Here is a 16,367-nt window from a genome sequence, read left to right as displayed (position 1 = left end):
TTTCTCTGTATATGGTTGTATAGTTAGTATCCTACTTAGTGTTAGTAAGTTAGTGTAGTTAGTTGCCTTGGATGATGCCCTCACCAGGGTTCAAACACTGCTCATTGTTTGGGGGGAGGGGTAATCCCCATCAGTGATCCCCACACAAGGTGCTTGTTCTGTTTGGGTGAGGGTCATGCCAAGGAGCGGTGTTCAGTTTGTAAATTGTTCACTGAAAGGACTCAGGTGGCTAGAGACCTTCCCCTTTAAGCATCACTTCCTCGAGTAGGCCTTGAGGCCTGTTTCAGCACTGAGGGCCATGTGGGATCAGAGGTCACCCTTTGGCTTGGTGAGTAATGCCACTCGCTGCTTTAGGGCTGGCATCTCTCCCAAGAGATGAAGAAGCCGTTTGCCCTCCTCGAGTTCGCCGAGGAAAAGATCTCATAAGACCAGTCAGGACTGTTCCAGATTTATAGAGATTCTTCCTCTTTGTCTAAGAAGAGTATGGACCGGCACTGTGCCACTTCCGGCATATGGGATGGAGCAGTTCCTTCAAACTGCTCACTGGTTCTGCGTAGAGGCTTGCAAGAGTTGACTCTGGTTCTGGCCCTGGGGTGTTCGTTGAGTTTGATATCAATGACATCAGTGCCGGCACCAGCTGTTTCCCCACCAATGGCATACTGGGCAGCAGCCCATCAGTTTCAGACTCCCCACTCTGCCTATTCTGGACTCCCCATTTATCCAGGACTTTGCTGGGGTTACAGCATCCATGGCCTCACTGGCACCTTTTGGGTGTGTTGCAGAATCTCAGGGTCCATCAGCAATGCAGCGTGGTCTCTCCCTGCCACAGACTCAGAGTTGAGGCCATTGCCCGGCCCGGCACCAAGGACCTCCTTGGCACCTGTGTACCCCATAGCACTGCCATTCTCTTGGCAGCAGATCCCGTCTTCCACCTTGTCACAGCTCCTGGCACCACATGCAACCGTGATGCATTTGGCATCGGATGTGCCAGTTCCATCATTGGCAACTGAACCTCTTTCCTACAGGGTAGCAAATGAGTTGGACTGGCTCCTTGCACCATTGGGACTAGCTCCACCACTGTTCCCAGAGACCCAGGTCTCCTTGGGATCCAGGTTGGAGTTCTCCTGCTCTCCATCGCTTGATCTGCGCTATAGACAGTTCTCGGAGCAGCATCATACTGAGACAGGCCCTGGCCCAGAGCCTACTGGCCATCATCGGCCCAAGTGTATCCCCAGTGGCCTCCCTGGAATCCATGGGACGCTCCTTGGTCTCAGAGGTTGCACTCCTCATCCCATTCCAGAGCAAGATCAGCAGGCATGTCGGTTCTACCAGAGGTTCTGGCATCAGTTGAGCTGTCCTCCTTGGGGCCTCCAGAGTTGTCCCATCCAGGTCTGACAGTTTGGGGGTGGGACTCATCCCTAGTGCAGCTGACTGTTTCATCGTCATCCCCTGACGATTCAGCATTACCAGGCTGCTGTTCTCCCTCCTTAAAGGCCTACCAGAACTTTTTGCATCATGTGACTGTTACCTTGGGCATCCAGGCAGACCTCCGGCTGGAGAATACTCACAAACTACTGGATATTCTCCAGCCATCTGCCCTGGGGAGGGTAGCCTTCCCTATTAACAATGCACTCCTGGAGCCTTCAAAGGTTCTTTGGAGTACTCTGCTTCAGTGCCACCTGCGGTGAAGTGTTCAGAGAAGTGTTATTGTACCTATGCAGGGTTTTGAGGGCTTCTGTTCCTATCCGGTCCCTAATTCCCTGGTTGTGACTGAAGTGAATGATAGGACCTGGCAGCGCAGATAAAACTCTGTTCCCAAGGACAAGGAATCCAAGATGCTGGACTTGCTGGGTAGAAAAATCTATACCTCTTCTTCCCTGCAAACATGTATTGCAAAGCAGCAGGCATTGCTGTCCAAGTGTGATTTTATTAATTAGACTATGTCTAAATTTGTAGACCAAGAAGCCTCCAGGGAGGATTTTTGAGCATTGATAGCTGAGGGCTCTTTGGTGGCCAAGACATCCTTGCAGGTGGCTTTGGACGTGGCAGATATATCAGTCAGAGTTAAGGCCTCAGCGGTAACCAGGAGAAGGGCATCTTGGCTGAAAAATTTGGGCATTGCTACTGATGTGCAGCAGACTACTGAGGACCTGCCTTTCATGGTCGAGTGCTTTTTTCGGATAAGACTGATGAAACCTTGCATTCGTTTAAAGACTCCAGGACTACCCTGTGCGCTCAGGGTATCTATACTCCAGCGGTGCGGCGATGCCATTTTTACAGTCAGCAGCAGCATCGACAGTGTTGTTCGTGGTGCTCATTTGGGCAGTCTTTCCCTCCCACAGGGGAAATGGTCATAGGTACAAGAGGCAGAGGTCTTCGGGTACTGGGTTCAGTCAGTCGACTTGTCCTACCCCGGTGTCTACCAAGCATGTGTTTTGACTTTTTTGTCCAGGGTAGCAATCCACTTGTGACCTCTATGTCCCTGTCTCCCCAATTTGGAGACAGGTTGACTCATTTTCTTTATGTTTGGGGCTCGATTACCACCGACAGCTGGGTCCTCAGCACCATCAGATCAGGTTACTCCACCGAGTTCTTTTCCATCCCTTCTCTCTGCCCTTCTATCCCATCCCTCTTCAGGGACCCTTCTCATGAGACACTGCTCCTCGAGAAGATTCAGTCTTTGGTCGCAGTGGGAGTTGTAGAGGCAGCCCCTCTGCAACACCAGAGCCAAGGGTTTTATTTCCATAACATTCTGGTTCCCACATTCAAAGGAGGGGTGAGACTGATTCTCAATCTCTGCAACCTCAACAGATATATCAGGTATGTAAGATTCCGGATGGTCACTCTATCAACTATCCTCCTGTGTTAAATCAGAATGACTGGTTTGCTGCTTTGGATAGGGTGACCATATTTCCCTATGCTGAATACAGGATACCTGGTAAAATTATTTGTATTCAAGCGAGTTCAATGGCAATCAGAACGATGCAGTACAAACATTCAAATTAACATCAAGTTGACTGAGCCCCCATTAAGAAGAAATACTGCATAGTTGGATTCTTTTTATTTATCTTTTAGGCTGTAGGACTCACACTCACACTCACACTCTCTCTCTCTCTCTCTCTCGTTTTGGGTCATTTACAATGCATGCCATGCCTTTCCAGATCATATCAGGAGCTCAGTGGTTCACACTGCACTGGTGTTGTTTGTAACAATGTATTATGTGAACAGACAAGGAGGAGCTTGCTTGACAGTGCTGTGTCAAAAAGCAATCAGGCTGGTGGTTTGCATCAAAGAGAACATTACTCCGGTGGCTGATTAGTTACCTGGATCCCAGATTCAACTCGCAGATCACCTCAGCAGGAATTTCTCCCTGAGTCACGAGTGGTTCTGAAGCCCAGAGTCCTGTGTTCTATCTTTGCATTTTGGGACATCTCTATGATCAATCTGTTCGCTGTGAGAGACAACTAGAAATACCATCTGTTCTCCATGGGGCCTCAGTCCGGGCTTGCTGACCAATGCCTTTCACCTGGGCTGAGATTCAGAATTCCTGTATGCTTTCCCTCTGAGGATTACCTGCAGGATGATTAGTATCAAACTTAAGTTGGACCATGCCAAGATCACCCTCATTGCTCTAGCATGGCTGAGGCAATGTTGGTTCTCCAACCTTCTGGTGTTGTCAGTTTGGCCTCCCGCATCTCTCCCTCTTCATTCTGACCCAGCATCATGGTCAGACCTTGTGTCCCACGCTCAGCTCTCTACTCCTCACTGTGTAGCTGATCAATGGTTAGACGAGGAGGAGGAAGAGAAGGAACACATTTTGGAGGCTGTTCAACAGATCTAACTTAATAGCAGGAAACCCTCCACCAGATTGGCCTGTTTTTCATAGATTATAGGACTGGAAGGGACCTCGAGAGGTCATCGAGTCCAGTCCCCTGCCCGCATGGCAGGACCAAATACTGTCTAGACCATCCCTGATAGACATTTATCTAACCTACTCTTAAATATCTCCAGAGATGGAGATTCCACAACCTCCCTAGGCAATTTATTCCAGTGTTTAACCACCCTGACAGTTAGGAACTTTTTCCTAATGTCCAACCTAGACCTCCCTTGCTGCAGTTTAAACCCATTGTTTCTGGTTCTATCCTTAGAGGCTAAGGTGAACAAGTTCTCTCCCTCCTCCTTATGACACCCTTTTAGATACCTGAATTCTGGCAGAATTTGACAGAGACGAGGGGGTCTCTTTAGTTTGACTAAATGAAAACTTTTTTGGTGTGATCATTGGCTGTCTAGGTTCAGCTGCTGTTGAGTGGGATTCAGGATGCCTTGGAGTACTTGTTACATCTTCAGCTCTTGCACTCAGATTGTTGAAGGTGATTTCAGCATTTCATCTGCCCATCCAGGGGAGGTTGGTGTTTTTGAATGCCATGGTTCTTGAAAGGAGTCCTTCATCTCCATCTGCCAGTGAGAGAACCAGTTTCTTTGTGGGACCAGAATATGGTCTTAGCAGCTCTGATGGGACCTTCATTTGAGCCTGTGGCATCTTTTTTTCCTCTTCCGTGTCAAAAGACTGCATTCCTGGTGGCTATAACATCCACGAGGAGAGTGTGTGAGTTGCAGGCTTTGATGGCAGAGCTTCCTTACATGCAGTTCTCTAAAGACAAAGTGACCTTGTGGCCACACCTACACTGGTGCAAGTGAAACTGAGACACCACTTTATTTACCTGTCTTCTGTCCCAAGCTGCATTCAATCTTGGAGGACCAGCGTCTTCATTTGCTGGATGTTAGGTGCTGTCTCTCCTTTTACCTGGAGAGGCCTAAACCCTTTCATACTTCGCCCTTTCAGTTCATGTTATATGCAGACTGGATGAAGGGACAAGCAGTCTCTTCACAGGCAATGTGCAGGTGGATAACTTCCTGCATGAAGACTGCATATGAAATAACATGAGCTATGCCCTCTCAAAGGGTGCAAGCTCACTCTACGAGGGCACAGGCTATGTCAATGGTGTTTTTTAAGTGACGTTTCAGTATTGGATGTTTGCAGGTTTGCCACTTGGTCTTCTGTGCATACATTTACCAACCATTATGCCATTACTGCGGCATCCAGAGCAAATGCAAACTTTGTTAGAGCAGACTTGCAGTCCTTGTTTAAGTGCACCTACTGCAGTTACTGCTTGTGAGTCACCTAAGTGGAATACACGTCTGAATCTACTCAAAGAAGAAACAGTTACTTATTGTAACTGTGGTTCTTCAAGATGTGATGCAGATGTGTATTTCACAACACACCCTCCATCCCCTCTGCATCGGAGTCTATACTCTTGATTTTTGGTGCAAAGGAACTGAGTGTCGCGGTGGTGCTGCCTAGTGGAAGGGTTACACCCATGAGGTGCAAGCGCTGCTCCCCCAGTTAGTAGTGCTAGGCAAAATTCTCTGGCTCTGGTGCTCTGGGCGTGTACACACCTAAGTAGAATACACATCTGCATCACATCTCGAAGAGCTGTCATTACAATAAGTAACAGTTTCCTTTGACCAGCTCCTCCATAATAATACATCTTTAATATTAAAAGAGAAATAAAATGTATCTTCCGGAACGCCCAGGTCTAGTGTTCATAGTATGTCTGAAGGAGATGTAGTGTGAAAGAGGGCACCTAAGGGGCTGGGGGAAAGAATTATATCCTCTGGGAGCTCAAAAGAGCAAAGTCTGTCTTTTTAATGGGTTAAGTGGGTGTCCTAGCATGCTGTTTTTAATATAAGTTAAAGTTAGAATAACAACTTCTAACTGTATATACATGTGTTTGGTAGGCTGTGAGAGAAAGGAAGAGGTGCATCACAGCACACTGGCTGAACTCCATCTTGAAGAAGAAGAAAATGATACCACCACATCGAGCCCTTCATTTTCCAGTGGCATTCCCACCAGGAGGGAAACCATGCTCTCAGCACGTAAGAAAACCCGAAGTTAAAACAACTAGCATTTTCTTTAAAAGCTTTAATTGCACCGAGTATTGAATATTTGTTGTATTGGGACAGCATGTCAGTATCCAGTGCATATCCAGAAAATACCTAATTGACTTTTCCCAGTGGTGGAATTAGCTTCAGATACATGTAGATAAAGGATTTTCTCTTGTTTTTACAAGTGGTAGTTAGAACTTTCCACTTTCCACTTCTATGGTGTGTACCATCCATTGATCTCAAAGTGTTCTATGCATTAATGAGTTTTAAGCCTCACAATACCCTTTAATAGTTCTTCCTCTTACACATGAAGAAATTAAGGCACAAAGATTAAGCAAATTGTCCAAGATTGGACAGCAAGAATCGAGATTAGAATCTAGATTCCCTGTTCTTTAACCACTAGACTGTGATCATTTTTCTCTAACTTCATAGATGCTGATGTTCTTGCAACTGTAGCAGTTTGTATGTTTTGAGTTTTAATGCTCAGTATTGTGAAATGCCAATTTGCAGGACCAAAAAGAATAATGAAACCTGTTCTTAGATTGATAACTAACCATTCACAAACTCAAGAGATTGGATTTTGATACTTAAGGTTGAGAAATTATATTTTTTTGAGTGCAGTGGATGGCATCTTAGTTGCACCACTTTCATTAACACTAATGGCAAAACCCGCTACGAGACATTGGACTTTCCCCATACAGGGCCTGATCCTTCGAACATTTGTGTATGAAGTCAGTGAGTAATGTTTGCATGATTGGGGCCAAAGCCAGTAGTTTCAGTTCCTGTAACTTTTATGAGAAGATTTTGAATTCAAGTAAGGAGGGACATGTAGCATAGGAGATAGGTATATTAGGATGCTTTCTGCTAACTGGGCAATGAAAGCTGGAAATTTTTTCAATGAGCAGAATTTAGTGTTTGCATTGATGCCTGAAGCAGGCTTTGTAAAGGCAAAAAGCAAGCTATTAATTTGGATGTTAAAATATAACTTTAATCTTGAGTGCATTCTCAATGAAGAAAACTTGATGAGGACTTCATAGAGGTCAGACAGCAAGAAATCAAGTAGTCAGTCAGCACTGTGCAGTTCTTTGCAGTATAGAAACCGATCTCGTTGGTCCCAGGTCTCAGTTACTGTGGTCCTGCACTTGAGTCGGGAGTATATTGGGGAGCAAAATTAGCTTGAAGTTACCTTTTGTGTTCCCCATATTCTGATGCAGTTAGAGTCCTGCTGTGCTCCTGGTGTAAATTAGTCTAGCTTCAGGGCCCTAGGAAGGAGAGAACAGTTTAGTGCCACAGCATGTGAGGGTGGGAGAAATGCTAATGTAGAGCCCTTATACCTGCTGAAGAGACGCCCTAAGCATGGGCATTCTCAGGAGTCCGTTTCCAGTCCTCTGAGACTCCTTTTACTGCTAGACTTGCAGAAAAGGGCTTTAGGTATCTGAGAATTGGGCCCATGTATTCTAATATGCATAAATAGCAATTTTAATAATTATACAGGTACAGAAATTCAGGTTTGCTGTAGCCCAAACAAACACCGCAGTTGAAATAAGTTATGTTTCCTAGGAATCCTGGCAATCCTTTCTTAGTTCAGCAGTAGCTTTCTTTGGTAGTTTGGATAGCTGTCATTTCTCACTATTGGTATGTTGACACTGCATTTTAAAACCTGTGGCAGCAAGTCTTAGAACTCAGGTTAACAGAGTTGGTCTTGCGCTATGTGGTAAATACAGCTTTGTTGATGTTCAGGCCCAGGGTGGACTTCAGAGCCTGAGCTGCAATGTCTACATTGCTGTTTTTAGCATCATAACAGAAGCCCAAGTCTGTAGACGTGGGCTCTGCGACTCAGTACCAGGGGTTTTCAAACACAATGTAGACATAACCTTAGACGGCTAAGTTGCCAGTTCTCAGAATTAATGGCCTGATTTCAAGAGGCCTGGTAGTTTCCTCATTTTGTAACTTGGATCTTCCACACACTCAAACTTTACACATGTTGAGTTGGGGGTGGTTGGAGAGGTTTTATTTCTTTGCTGTATGGTTTCTTAATTTCTGCTTGACATTAATTAATTTACACTCTCAATCTTTAATTCTTTTTTGTGCTTGTAAATTTGATATGTTTTGTGGATTCTTAAAATTACCCCTCTGTCCCCTCCCCTCATCAGATGTGTGCTAGGCAGCTAATAAAGACACGGACATGGACCCTGCTCCAAATTCAGACATGATGCAACATATGAGGCCAAAGATAGACAAATGAGGACTTGGGAGAGAAATACCAAGGATTGCAATAAGATACAGTTACAAAACAAGGCTTGCACACATCTTGGCAATTTACTGTTCCAGGGCTTCATTATCACAATTATAATGATGTGGCTTTCTTTCAAAAGCGACCAAGAACAAAAAATATTTCCCAGAAAAATATATAATTCCCAAGAAGGAACTGAATTGATAGTTCAGTAAATTTAGCACAAAAGTGAGATAGGACTCCCATAGCTATAGTACTAACTCTGACACTGAGTCCTCCTGTGGCCTTTGGCAAGTCATTCCACTGTTTGGCCCTAGTTTTCCCCACCTATAAAGTGGGACTAATTTGTATATTCTTCTTCCAGTGCTGGTCCTAGGTGTATTCCACATGTGGGTATGCATGTGCACCATGCTGCTGTGTCCAAAGATTTTAACAAGGAGTGTCCATCAGCCCACACATATGCAGTAGGTCTCCTTGTGCTTCTGAGCAAGGTGTAACAGGCAGTTTGACTGATGCCCTCTTGGTTCTTTCTTACTGCCACATGGCCTCACTCAGAATCTAGTGTTCTCTTTTTCTTCAGTTTTTAGGAGAACCCGTAAATAAAATTGTAAATAGTTAGTCTTAGATTTGGTATAGTCATAGTTTTAGTGCAGTAAGTGTAGTTTGCTTCCCTGGAGAAAGCCAAGTCTGAACAGGTGATTTACACATATAGACACAACCTCCCCAGAGACCGATGTTACTCTGTCCCCTGGGGTTCCCCACAAATAGCTCCTCCTTCTGGCACCATCGGGGACTGTGGGGTCCCTATAACAGATGCCCAGGATCGACCCCGGAGTCTTTCCACTCTTCTCTTTCTTGCCAACCTCTGGATCCCTCCATGTACGAGGAGGATATTGAACCAGAACCACAGGTACCGACAGTTCTGACAGGAATCTCCTCCTCCTCCCCAGGTGAGGCGGTCTCTCCTTTTTCTCCTACCCCACTGAACAACCATAGGGAATACCAAGAATTGCTGCAAAGAGTGGCTAACAATCCCCAAATACCTCTAGAGGAAGTTCAAGACCCACACCCCTGACGGCTGAACATTAACCCTCCTGGTTAATAAGGCTATATTGGAACCAGTGAGGTTGGTCTGGCATACCCCAGTATCCTGTGCCACCACACCTAACAGGGCCAAGAGGAGCTATTTTGTCCAGGCAAAGGGAGCCAAATTTATGTTCTCCCACCCCGCCCCCAATTCCCTGGTGCTATAGGCTGCTGCAGAAAGGACTAGGTCACAATACTTTTGGACCACCCCATCAAACAAGGACTCCAAAAGACTCTACCTTTTGGGAAGAAAGTACCTTCTCTTCTGTGGCTTGCAATTTTGCATTGTCAATTCCCATGCCTGCTAGCTGAGTACAACTTCAGCAACTATTCTAAGCTGGTAGCCTCTCAGGACAAACTTTCACCTGAAGACAGACCCCAATTCCTCTCCCTTCTAAAGCAGGCAAGTTAGTGGCAAAAACAGCCCTTCAGGCTGCAGTTGATGTAGTGGATACAGCATCGAGAAATTTAGCCACTGGTATTATTATGAGAATGGATTCTTGGTTGCAGTCCTTGGGCTTTCCCAGGGAAGTGCAGAATACTATTCAGGACCTTCCCTTTGACGAGTCAAACCACTTTAATGAGAAAACTGATGACTTTCTGCATTCGTTAAAGGACTTGAGGTCGACCTTCCACTTCCTGGGGATCTACATACCAGCTCAAAGGAGGAGGCACCAGAGTCAGACCGATAAACCAAGACCAACTCCTCCTCCTCATGCTTTCTACTACCAATGTCCTGCCAAGTCTCCATGCAAACAGAAGACTCAGAGGCTCTGCTTTTCAGCCCTCTCTACCACCATGATTGTGACCCCTTCTCAGCCCCCTCCTAGGATTCACACTTACCATCACTGGTGCCACATACCCCTTTTCCTGCCACTTCTGCGGGCCATCTTACTCTTTTTGCCCACAGTTGAGAGCTAATCATGACAGACAGTTGGGTCTTGAAGCTCATCCCTCAGGCATACCCTATAAAGTTCTTCTCTTTCCCTCTTTACAAACCCTCTTCCTGATCCCCCTTCAAGGACCCCTCTCACAAGGTGATTCTTCAACAGGAAATGAAATCCCTACTACACCAAAGGGCAATAGAACAGGTCCCACCTCAGAATCAAGGAAGAGGGTTCTATTCTCTGTATTTCCTCGTTCCCAAAAAAGACAGAGGTTAGAGACCCCGTCTGGATCTTTGGCAACTCAACATCTTCATTCAGAAGTTGAGATTCAGGATAACATTGGCAGCAATAATTCCCTATCTTCAGGAGGAGATGTGGTTTGCGGCTGTCGACATGAGGAAGGCATATTTTCATATAGACATTCATCCCTCCCACAGGAGGTTCCTATTGTTTATGGTGAGTCAAGAGCACTTCCAATTCCAAGTCCTCCCTTTCGGACTAGGGACAGCCTCCAAAGTGTTTACAAAAATGTTCTCTGTGGTGACGGCCCAGATGACACCTCAGGGCCGTACAGTTTTTCCATATCTGGACGACTGGCTCCTGGTAGGATGCTCTCAATGGGAGGTCAGGTCAGCTACACAATTCCTCATTCAGCTTCTTGCATCCCCGGGGATCTGTCTGAACAGAGAAACGTCCATTTTATCCCTCACGAGGATGCTAAACTTCATTGGGGCTACATTGGATTCTGTTTCTACAAGTGCTTTCCTTCCTCCCTGCAGAAAGATTCCAAATGATGTGCAACCTGGTTTCTTTGATATCCTCCAGACCAAGAACTAAAGTGAGAATGTGCCTATCCTGGCGAGGCCACTCAAGTGACACCCTTTGTCAAGCTTCATCTATGATGCCTATAGGCCTGGCTCAATTCAGTCTACTTGCCCAACAAGGACCACATCAACGCCAAGGTGACCATTTCTGCCAAGATCATCGCTTCCTTCATATGGCAGTCGAACCTAGAAAAGGTTCTCTACTCCCACTTCTGTTGACACCATTGTAACAGATGCTTCCCTTCTGGGGTAGGACACCCTCCTGAACAATCACACTGACAGGACACATGGACCCCACAGGAGGCCAGACTACACATCAACATAACTGCAACTGTGGGCAGTCCGCCTCGTATGCAAGGCCTTCCCCCCGCTCATATGGGCCTTCCATATCCAAGTGATGTCAGACAGTATCATTGCCATTGTCTACATAAACAAACGGAGAAGCAAGATCTTTCCCACTGTATCTGTAAGCAGTCAGGCTTGGAACTGGTCCATCAGGCACAACATTCCTATCCAGGCAGCATACCTCCCAGGTGTTTGCAGCTCCTTAGCAGACAACCTCAGCAGGCACTTCTAGGCAGACTGCAAGTGGGAAATCCACAGCCCGTTCTGAAAATGGGGCACATCTCCTGGGACCTCTTTGCATCCCAAACAAACAAACAAAGATTTCCCTTCCCCTGTATTGCTTCAGGGGAGCCATAGGCCATGACTTACAAGGTTTCAAGTATGCCTTTCCTCCCATTCCTCTGCTTCCACAGGTCCTGAGAAAGATACGTGCCACAAGCCCAGCGTCATTCTCCTAGCACTCTGCTGGCACAGACAGTTTTGGTTCCCAGAGCTGTCAATGTCAGCCCACCCTCCAGTCAAGACCCACCCCTTCCCAGAACTCCTGATGCAGGACAGGGGCAGAATCAAAGACCCCAGCCTGGCCTCGCTCCACTTTAAGGCCTTGTGTTTGGATGTGCGTTGGAAGTAGAACACTCTTGTTATTCCCTGGTGCAAGCTATGCTTACCCAGAGTAGAAAAGATTTGACTAGGACTTGCTCTTTAGCTAAATGGAAGCATTTCTCCACCTTTGTACAGCACAATCAGTCTTACCCAGTCACTTCAAGCATCTGGATTGTTTTAGATTACTTCCTTTATCTAAAGTCTGGTCTTTTCATTAGCTTGTTATAAGCCCACCTTGCAGCCATTAATGCCTTCTTCCCTCCAGTAGATGAGCACTCTATTTTTACCCACCCAACTATGACACAATTCATGAAGGGTCTCATTGAGGCCTTCCTGCCAGTCACTAAACCTATATTGCTATGGGATCTTAACCCTGTGCTGTCAAAATTCTCCAGACCACCGTTTGAACCTTTAGCGACATGCTTCATGTCCCACCTGTTCATGAAAGTGGTGCTTCTAGTGGCCCTCACTTTGGCCAGAAGGGTCAGCAAAATGGGAACCTTCATGGCAGATCCTCCCTAGAGGTCTTTCAGAAGGAAAAGGTATCGCTTCGCCTCCACCCTAAATTTCTCCCCATCGTCCTCTCTCAATTTCACATCAACCAGTGTATTCACTTATCTGTCTTTTTTTCTAAAACCCCCACGCTTCTCCTGAAGAGAAGAGACTTCACTCTCTTGGCGTCCCACATGCTCTGGCTTTTTACCTGCAAAGAACCAAAGCTATCGGAAAGTCACCAAAACACTCTATTGCAATTACAGAGCGATCCCGAGGTCAGGCCATATCCAAGTGGGTCATCTGTGCAGGAACTCCCAATGCAGAACATAGGTACAGTAGCTACCTTGAACTCCATACACGTTTCCTAGACACCATGCACAAGTCCAGGCCTCTGTTGCAGATGTAGCAGTGGGATCTGCCATACTGAAAAAATCTTTGTTTCTGGCTTCTTCACACCCCCTTCCAGCCTGAGCACTACTTGCCACTCACTTATGTGTGGAATATACATAGGGACCAGCACTCAAAGAAATGGAGGTTACTTACTGTACCTGGAAGTTTTGAGATGTGTGGTCCCTATCTGCATTCCACTACCCGTCCTCCATCCCCTGTGCTTTGGATCTGGTTAGATTTGTGGTAAGAAGAGGAACCGGGTGGGGGGCATACACCTCACTGCCTCTTATACCCTCAGTCAGGAGCACAAGGAGACTTACTGTACTGGTGCAGTCCAACGGATACTGCTTGTTAAAATCTCCAGACTCAGGTGCGTGGTGTGCATGTGTATCCACGTGTGGAATACAGATAGGGACTATGCATCTCAAGAACTTCCAGTTACAATAAGTAACCTCCATTTCATTGAGACACATTGACAAGTTCACCAGGCTAGAGAAGAATAATCTCCTATTTATTTACAACCTATGTGTGCATCTGTGTAAATACTGCCTAGTTTATTATTATTATTATTATTATTAATTGTAAATCTCATTCTTTTCTACACTAGATTATCTCAGTGACAGGATTTGTTGATAGTGACCGAGATGATCTCAAACTAATGGCTTACCTAGCAGGGGCCAAATACACTGGCTATTTGTGTCGCAGCAACACAGTTCTCATCTGTAAAGAGTAAGTGGTTTATCTCAACAGCATTCATATCTTCAATAACCTATTTCCAGTCTAGCTACAAAATGATCCTTGATTACGTTAGTGACTTTCTCGCTATATGTTATTCATTTATAGCTATTTTATGATAAAGGCACTTATGTTTTAATTATTGTTTTTCTGGAGTGATCTAGACAACTGCAGTATGGATGTACAGGTTTATTAATTATATTACTAAGTCCTGTTATATTCCAGTAATTACAATTTTTTACTTCTGAGTTTAGAAAGCTAACTTTTGAGCTATTAAGTGTAATGTTATTTCTCTTTAAGAGAAGATACAGTTATTAGGCCATTTATAAGTAAATGATTAATACTGATTGGTTAAAAGGTCTTCAACTAGAGGCATTTTAGATCTTCTGTTCTGGGCAGAAATTCTAGCTCACCAACCATTCACATGTATAGCAAAAATATCTCTTAGGAAAAGCACTTACTTGTCTGCAACTGCCAATAAAAAAAATCCATAGGGTAGGCTGAGGAGAGAATGTTGGTATTCTAGAACTTACTGAAGGAAGTACCTTTTTATTAATGTGTGTATTTTCTTTCTCCCCCCCTGCACAATAAGGCCTACTGGGTTAAAGTATGAGAAAGCCAAAGAATGGAGGATACCATGTGTAAACGCGCAGTGGATTTGCGATATATTGCTTGGAAATTTTGAAGCATTACGGCAGATTCAACATAACAGATATACAGTGTTCAATCTTCAGGACCCCCTTTCTCCTACTCAGCAGCTAGTTCTAAACCTTCTGGGTAAGTGGGAATTTCCATTCACAATATCCTGTATACCACAAAGATTAGTCTACTGGATACAATTATAATTATACTCAGTCATGTTGGACTGCGTCATATCTTTTTTGTAACAAATTATTCACATGATCCTATGTTTTTTTTTTCTTCACCTCTTGTAGATGCTTGGAGAGTGCCATTGAAGGTATCATCAGAGCTTCTAATGGTATGTTGTCTTATTCTTCCAGTTGTGTTTTCAAATAGTTATTGCTAGGGTTTTGTTGTATCCATGTATGAGAGAGTAGGTGAAAATCAGGATGGGCATAAACGTATATTTAAAAAAAAGCCTCCTTGCTGTATTTGATGTTGTTCTCCACGTTAATTTATTTTCATGCTTCAGGTCAGTAGAAAAAGAAAAGAAATCATTTTGCAAAATCCAAGCAATTTTAGGGGCCCACTTGAAACCTCTTAAAGGGTTCTGGTTTTCAGAGGATCAGTATTCAGCACTTTCTGAAACTGAGGCCCCTTCTAAGACTTTTCAGGCTGGACAACCAAAATCATTAGTTACCTTTGAAAATTTTGGCCTTAATGCATAATATTTATACTGTGCAAAATTAAGGCAGAATTGTTCCATTCATATGGTTTCAAGTACTGTTATGAGTACACAATATCAAGTCCCAAAACCAGGGACTTGGTACCAAGTGAAAGGCATTTGTAATCTTATTTAAGAATATTATGTTTTAAAAAGTTATATTGATAAACAATGTAGTAAGACTGTAATGTAAACTGACAAAAGCAAGGAAATTGTTTTTGTCAATGTGTAATAACATTAACCTATTTTATGATCTTGAAAATTTTTAGACTAGGATTTCCCTATCCATGTCAGGGTCATTCTTTTAACAATTTCACAATGTTTGACTTGCTTTTATGGATAATTCTAGTTTGCACCAATGAATATACAGTTCAGTTGTACAACAGATGGCATTTAGATAAAATTTCACATTGCACACACAATACTTGCCTTATCTTTTCTGTTCTGGATTATTTGTTATCTTAGTCTTATTACCATACTCTTTAGTAAGCAAGAGCTGAATAACTTTCTAATTCATTTGAACTTTTTTTTTGCTGTCAAAATATTTTAAATAATTCCATTTTTTCAAGCATTCAGCAGTTGACAAAACCAGTACTAAAGTATCCCGGACACCTGGCCTTAAGCCTGATGCCATCATCCAGTTTTTGAATTGAAGTTTAGACACTTAGGAATATGGTCTTGTGTGCCTGCACTATTTGGTACTTACCACACTATTTATGGAGGGACTGATTGACTAAGTAGGCAGCAATAGGATATGCAGCCTTCAATTTCTAGGTGCCAGTTGAAATGTAGCTTGTGCTAGCACATTTTTCATCCCGTGTAGATTTAGTTGTCTTCATATATTTTAAAATAAGTGTTCTCAACCTTTCTCTTTCTGATGCCCCCCAACACGCTATAAAAACTCCACGGCCTGCCTGCACCAGGGCTGGGTCTATGGGGTCGCAAGCAGGGCAATTGCCTGAGGCCCCATGCCACAGGGGACCCCGCAAGGCTGATTTGCTCAAGCTTCAGCCCCAGTGGCAGGGCTCGGGGCCCCAGACTTCAACACCGCACTGCACAGATTTGGCTTTCTGCCCTAGGCCCCAGCAAGTCTAATGACGGCCCTGCTTGGCAGACCCCATGAAACCTGCTCGTGGCCTCCCAGGGGTCCCCGGAGCCCTGGCTGAGAACCGCTGCTTTAAAATATAGTAGTTAAATGATTTATTGTGAAACAGAAAAACTAGGATGGCTAATCAGAAAGTTTGTGCTTACTTCAGACACAAATGTATGGTGGTCTAATTGCAGGGTGTGAGATTGCCCCTGAAACCAAAGCAAAATGAATCAAGTCTTCAGCCTTCTTCTAAACGGGCAAGGTAAGAATAACTGACTACCAGTGACAAAAGCTCATTAACTTCCTTTTGCACAGGGTTCTGTTTCCTTTGTTATAAAAAAAAACATAAGAGAATGTCCACAAAACTGTCCATTAGCTGTCAGCGTGG

General features: G+C 44.5%; 1 protein-coding gene across 5 annotated transcripts in view; it reads left to right on the top strand.

Annotated features, from left to right (window-relative positions):
• PAXIP1 (PAX interacting protein 1) overlaps positions 1–16,367 on the top strand; it is an 85,899-nt gene that overhangs the window by 49,467 nt on the left and 20,065 nt on the right. For all 5 annotated transcript variants that reach the window (XR_010598204.1, XR_010598205.1, XM_005297195.5 and 2 more), the window contains exons 10-14: positions 5,800–5,937; positions 13,417–13,538; positions 14,137–14,321; positions 14,480–14,523; positions 16,174–16,241. Coding sequence is in view for 3 of the 5 variants with exons in the window: in XM_005297195.5 (XP_005297252.2) it covers positions 5,800–5,937; positions 13,417–13,538; positions 14,137–14,321; positions 14,480–14,523; positions 16,174–16,241 (557 nt within the window). In the remaining 2 variants the exon portion in view is untranslated. The remainder of the gene's footprint in view (positions 1–5,799; positions 5,938–13,416; positions 13,539–14,136; positions 14,322–14,479; positions 14,524–16,173; positions 16,242–16,367) is intronic.

The sequence above is a fragment of the Chrysemys picta genome, chromosome 2 (genome assembly GCF_011386835.1).
Source record: "Chrysemys picta bellii isolate R12L10 chromosome 2, ASM1138683v2, whole genome shotgun sequence".
Lineage (NCBI taxonomy): Eukaryota > Metazoa > Chordata > Testudines > Emydidae > Chrysemys > Chrysemys picta.
Note: the sequence above shows the minus strand (reverse complement) of the source record. Positions and strands in the feature narration are given on the sequence as shown.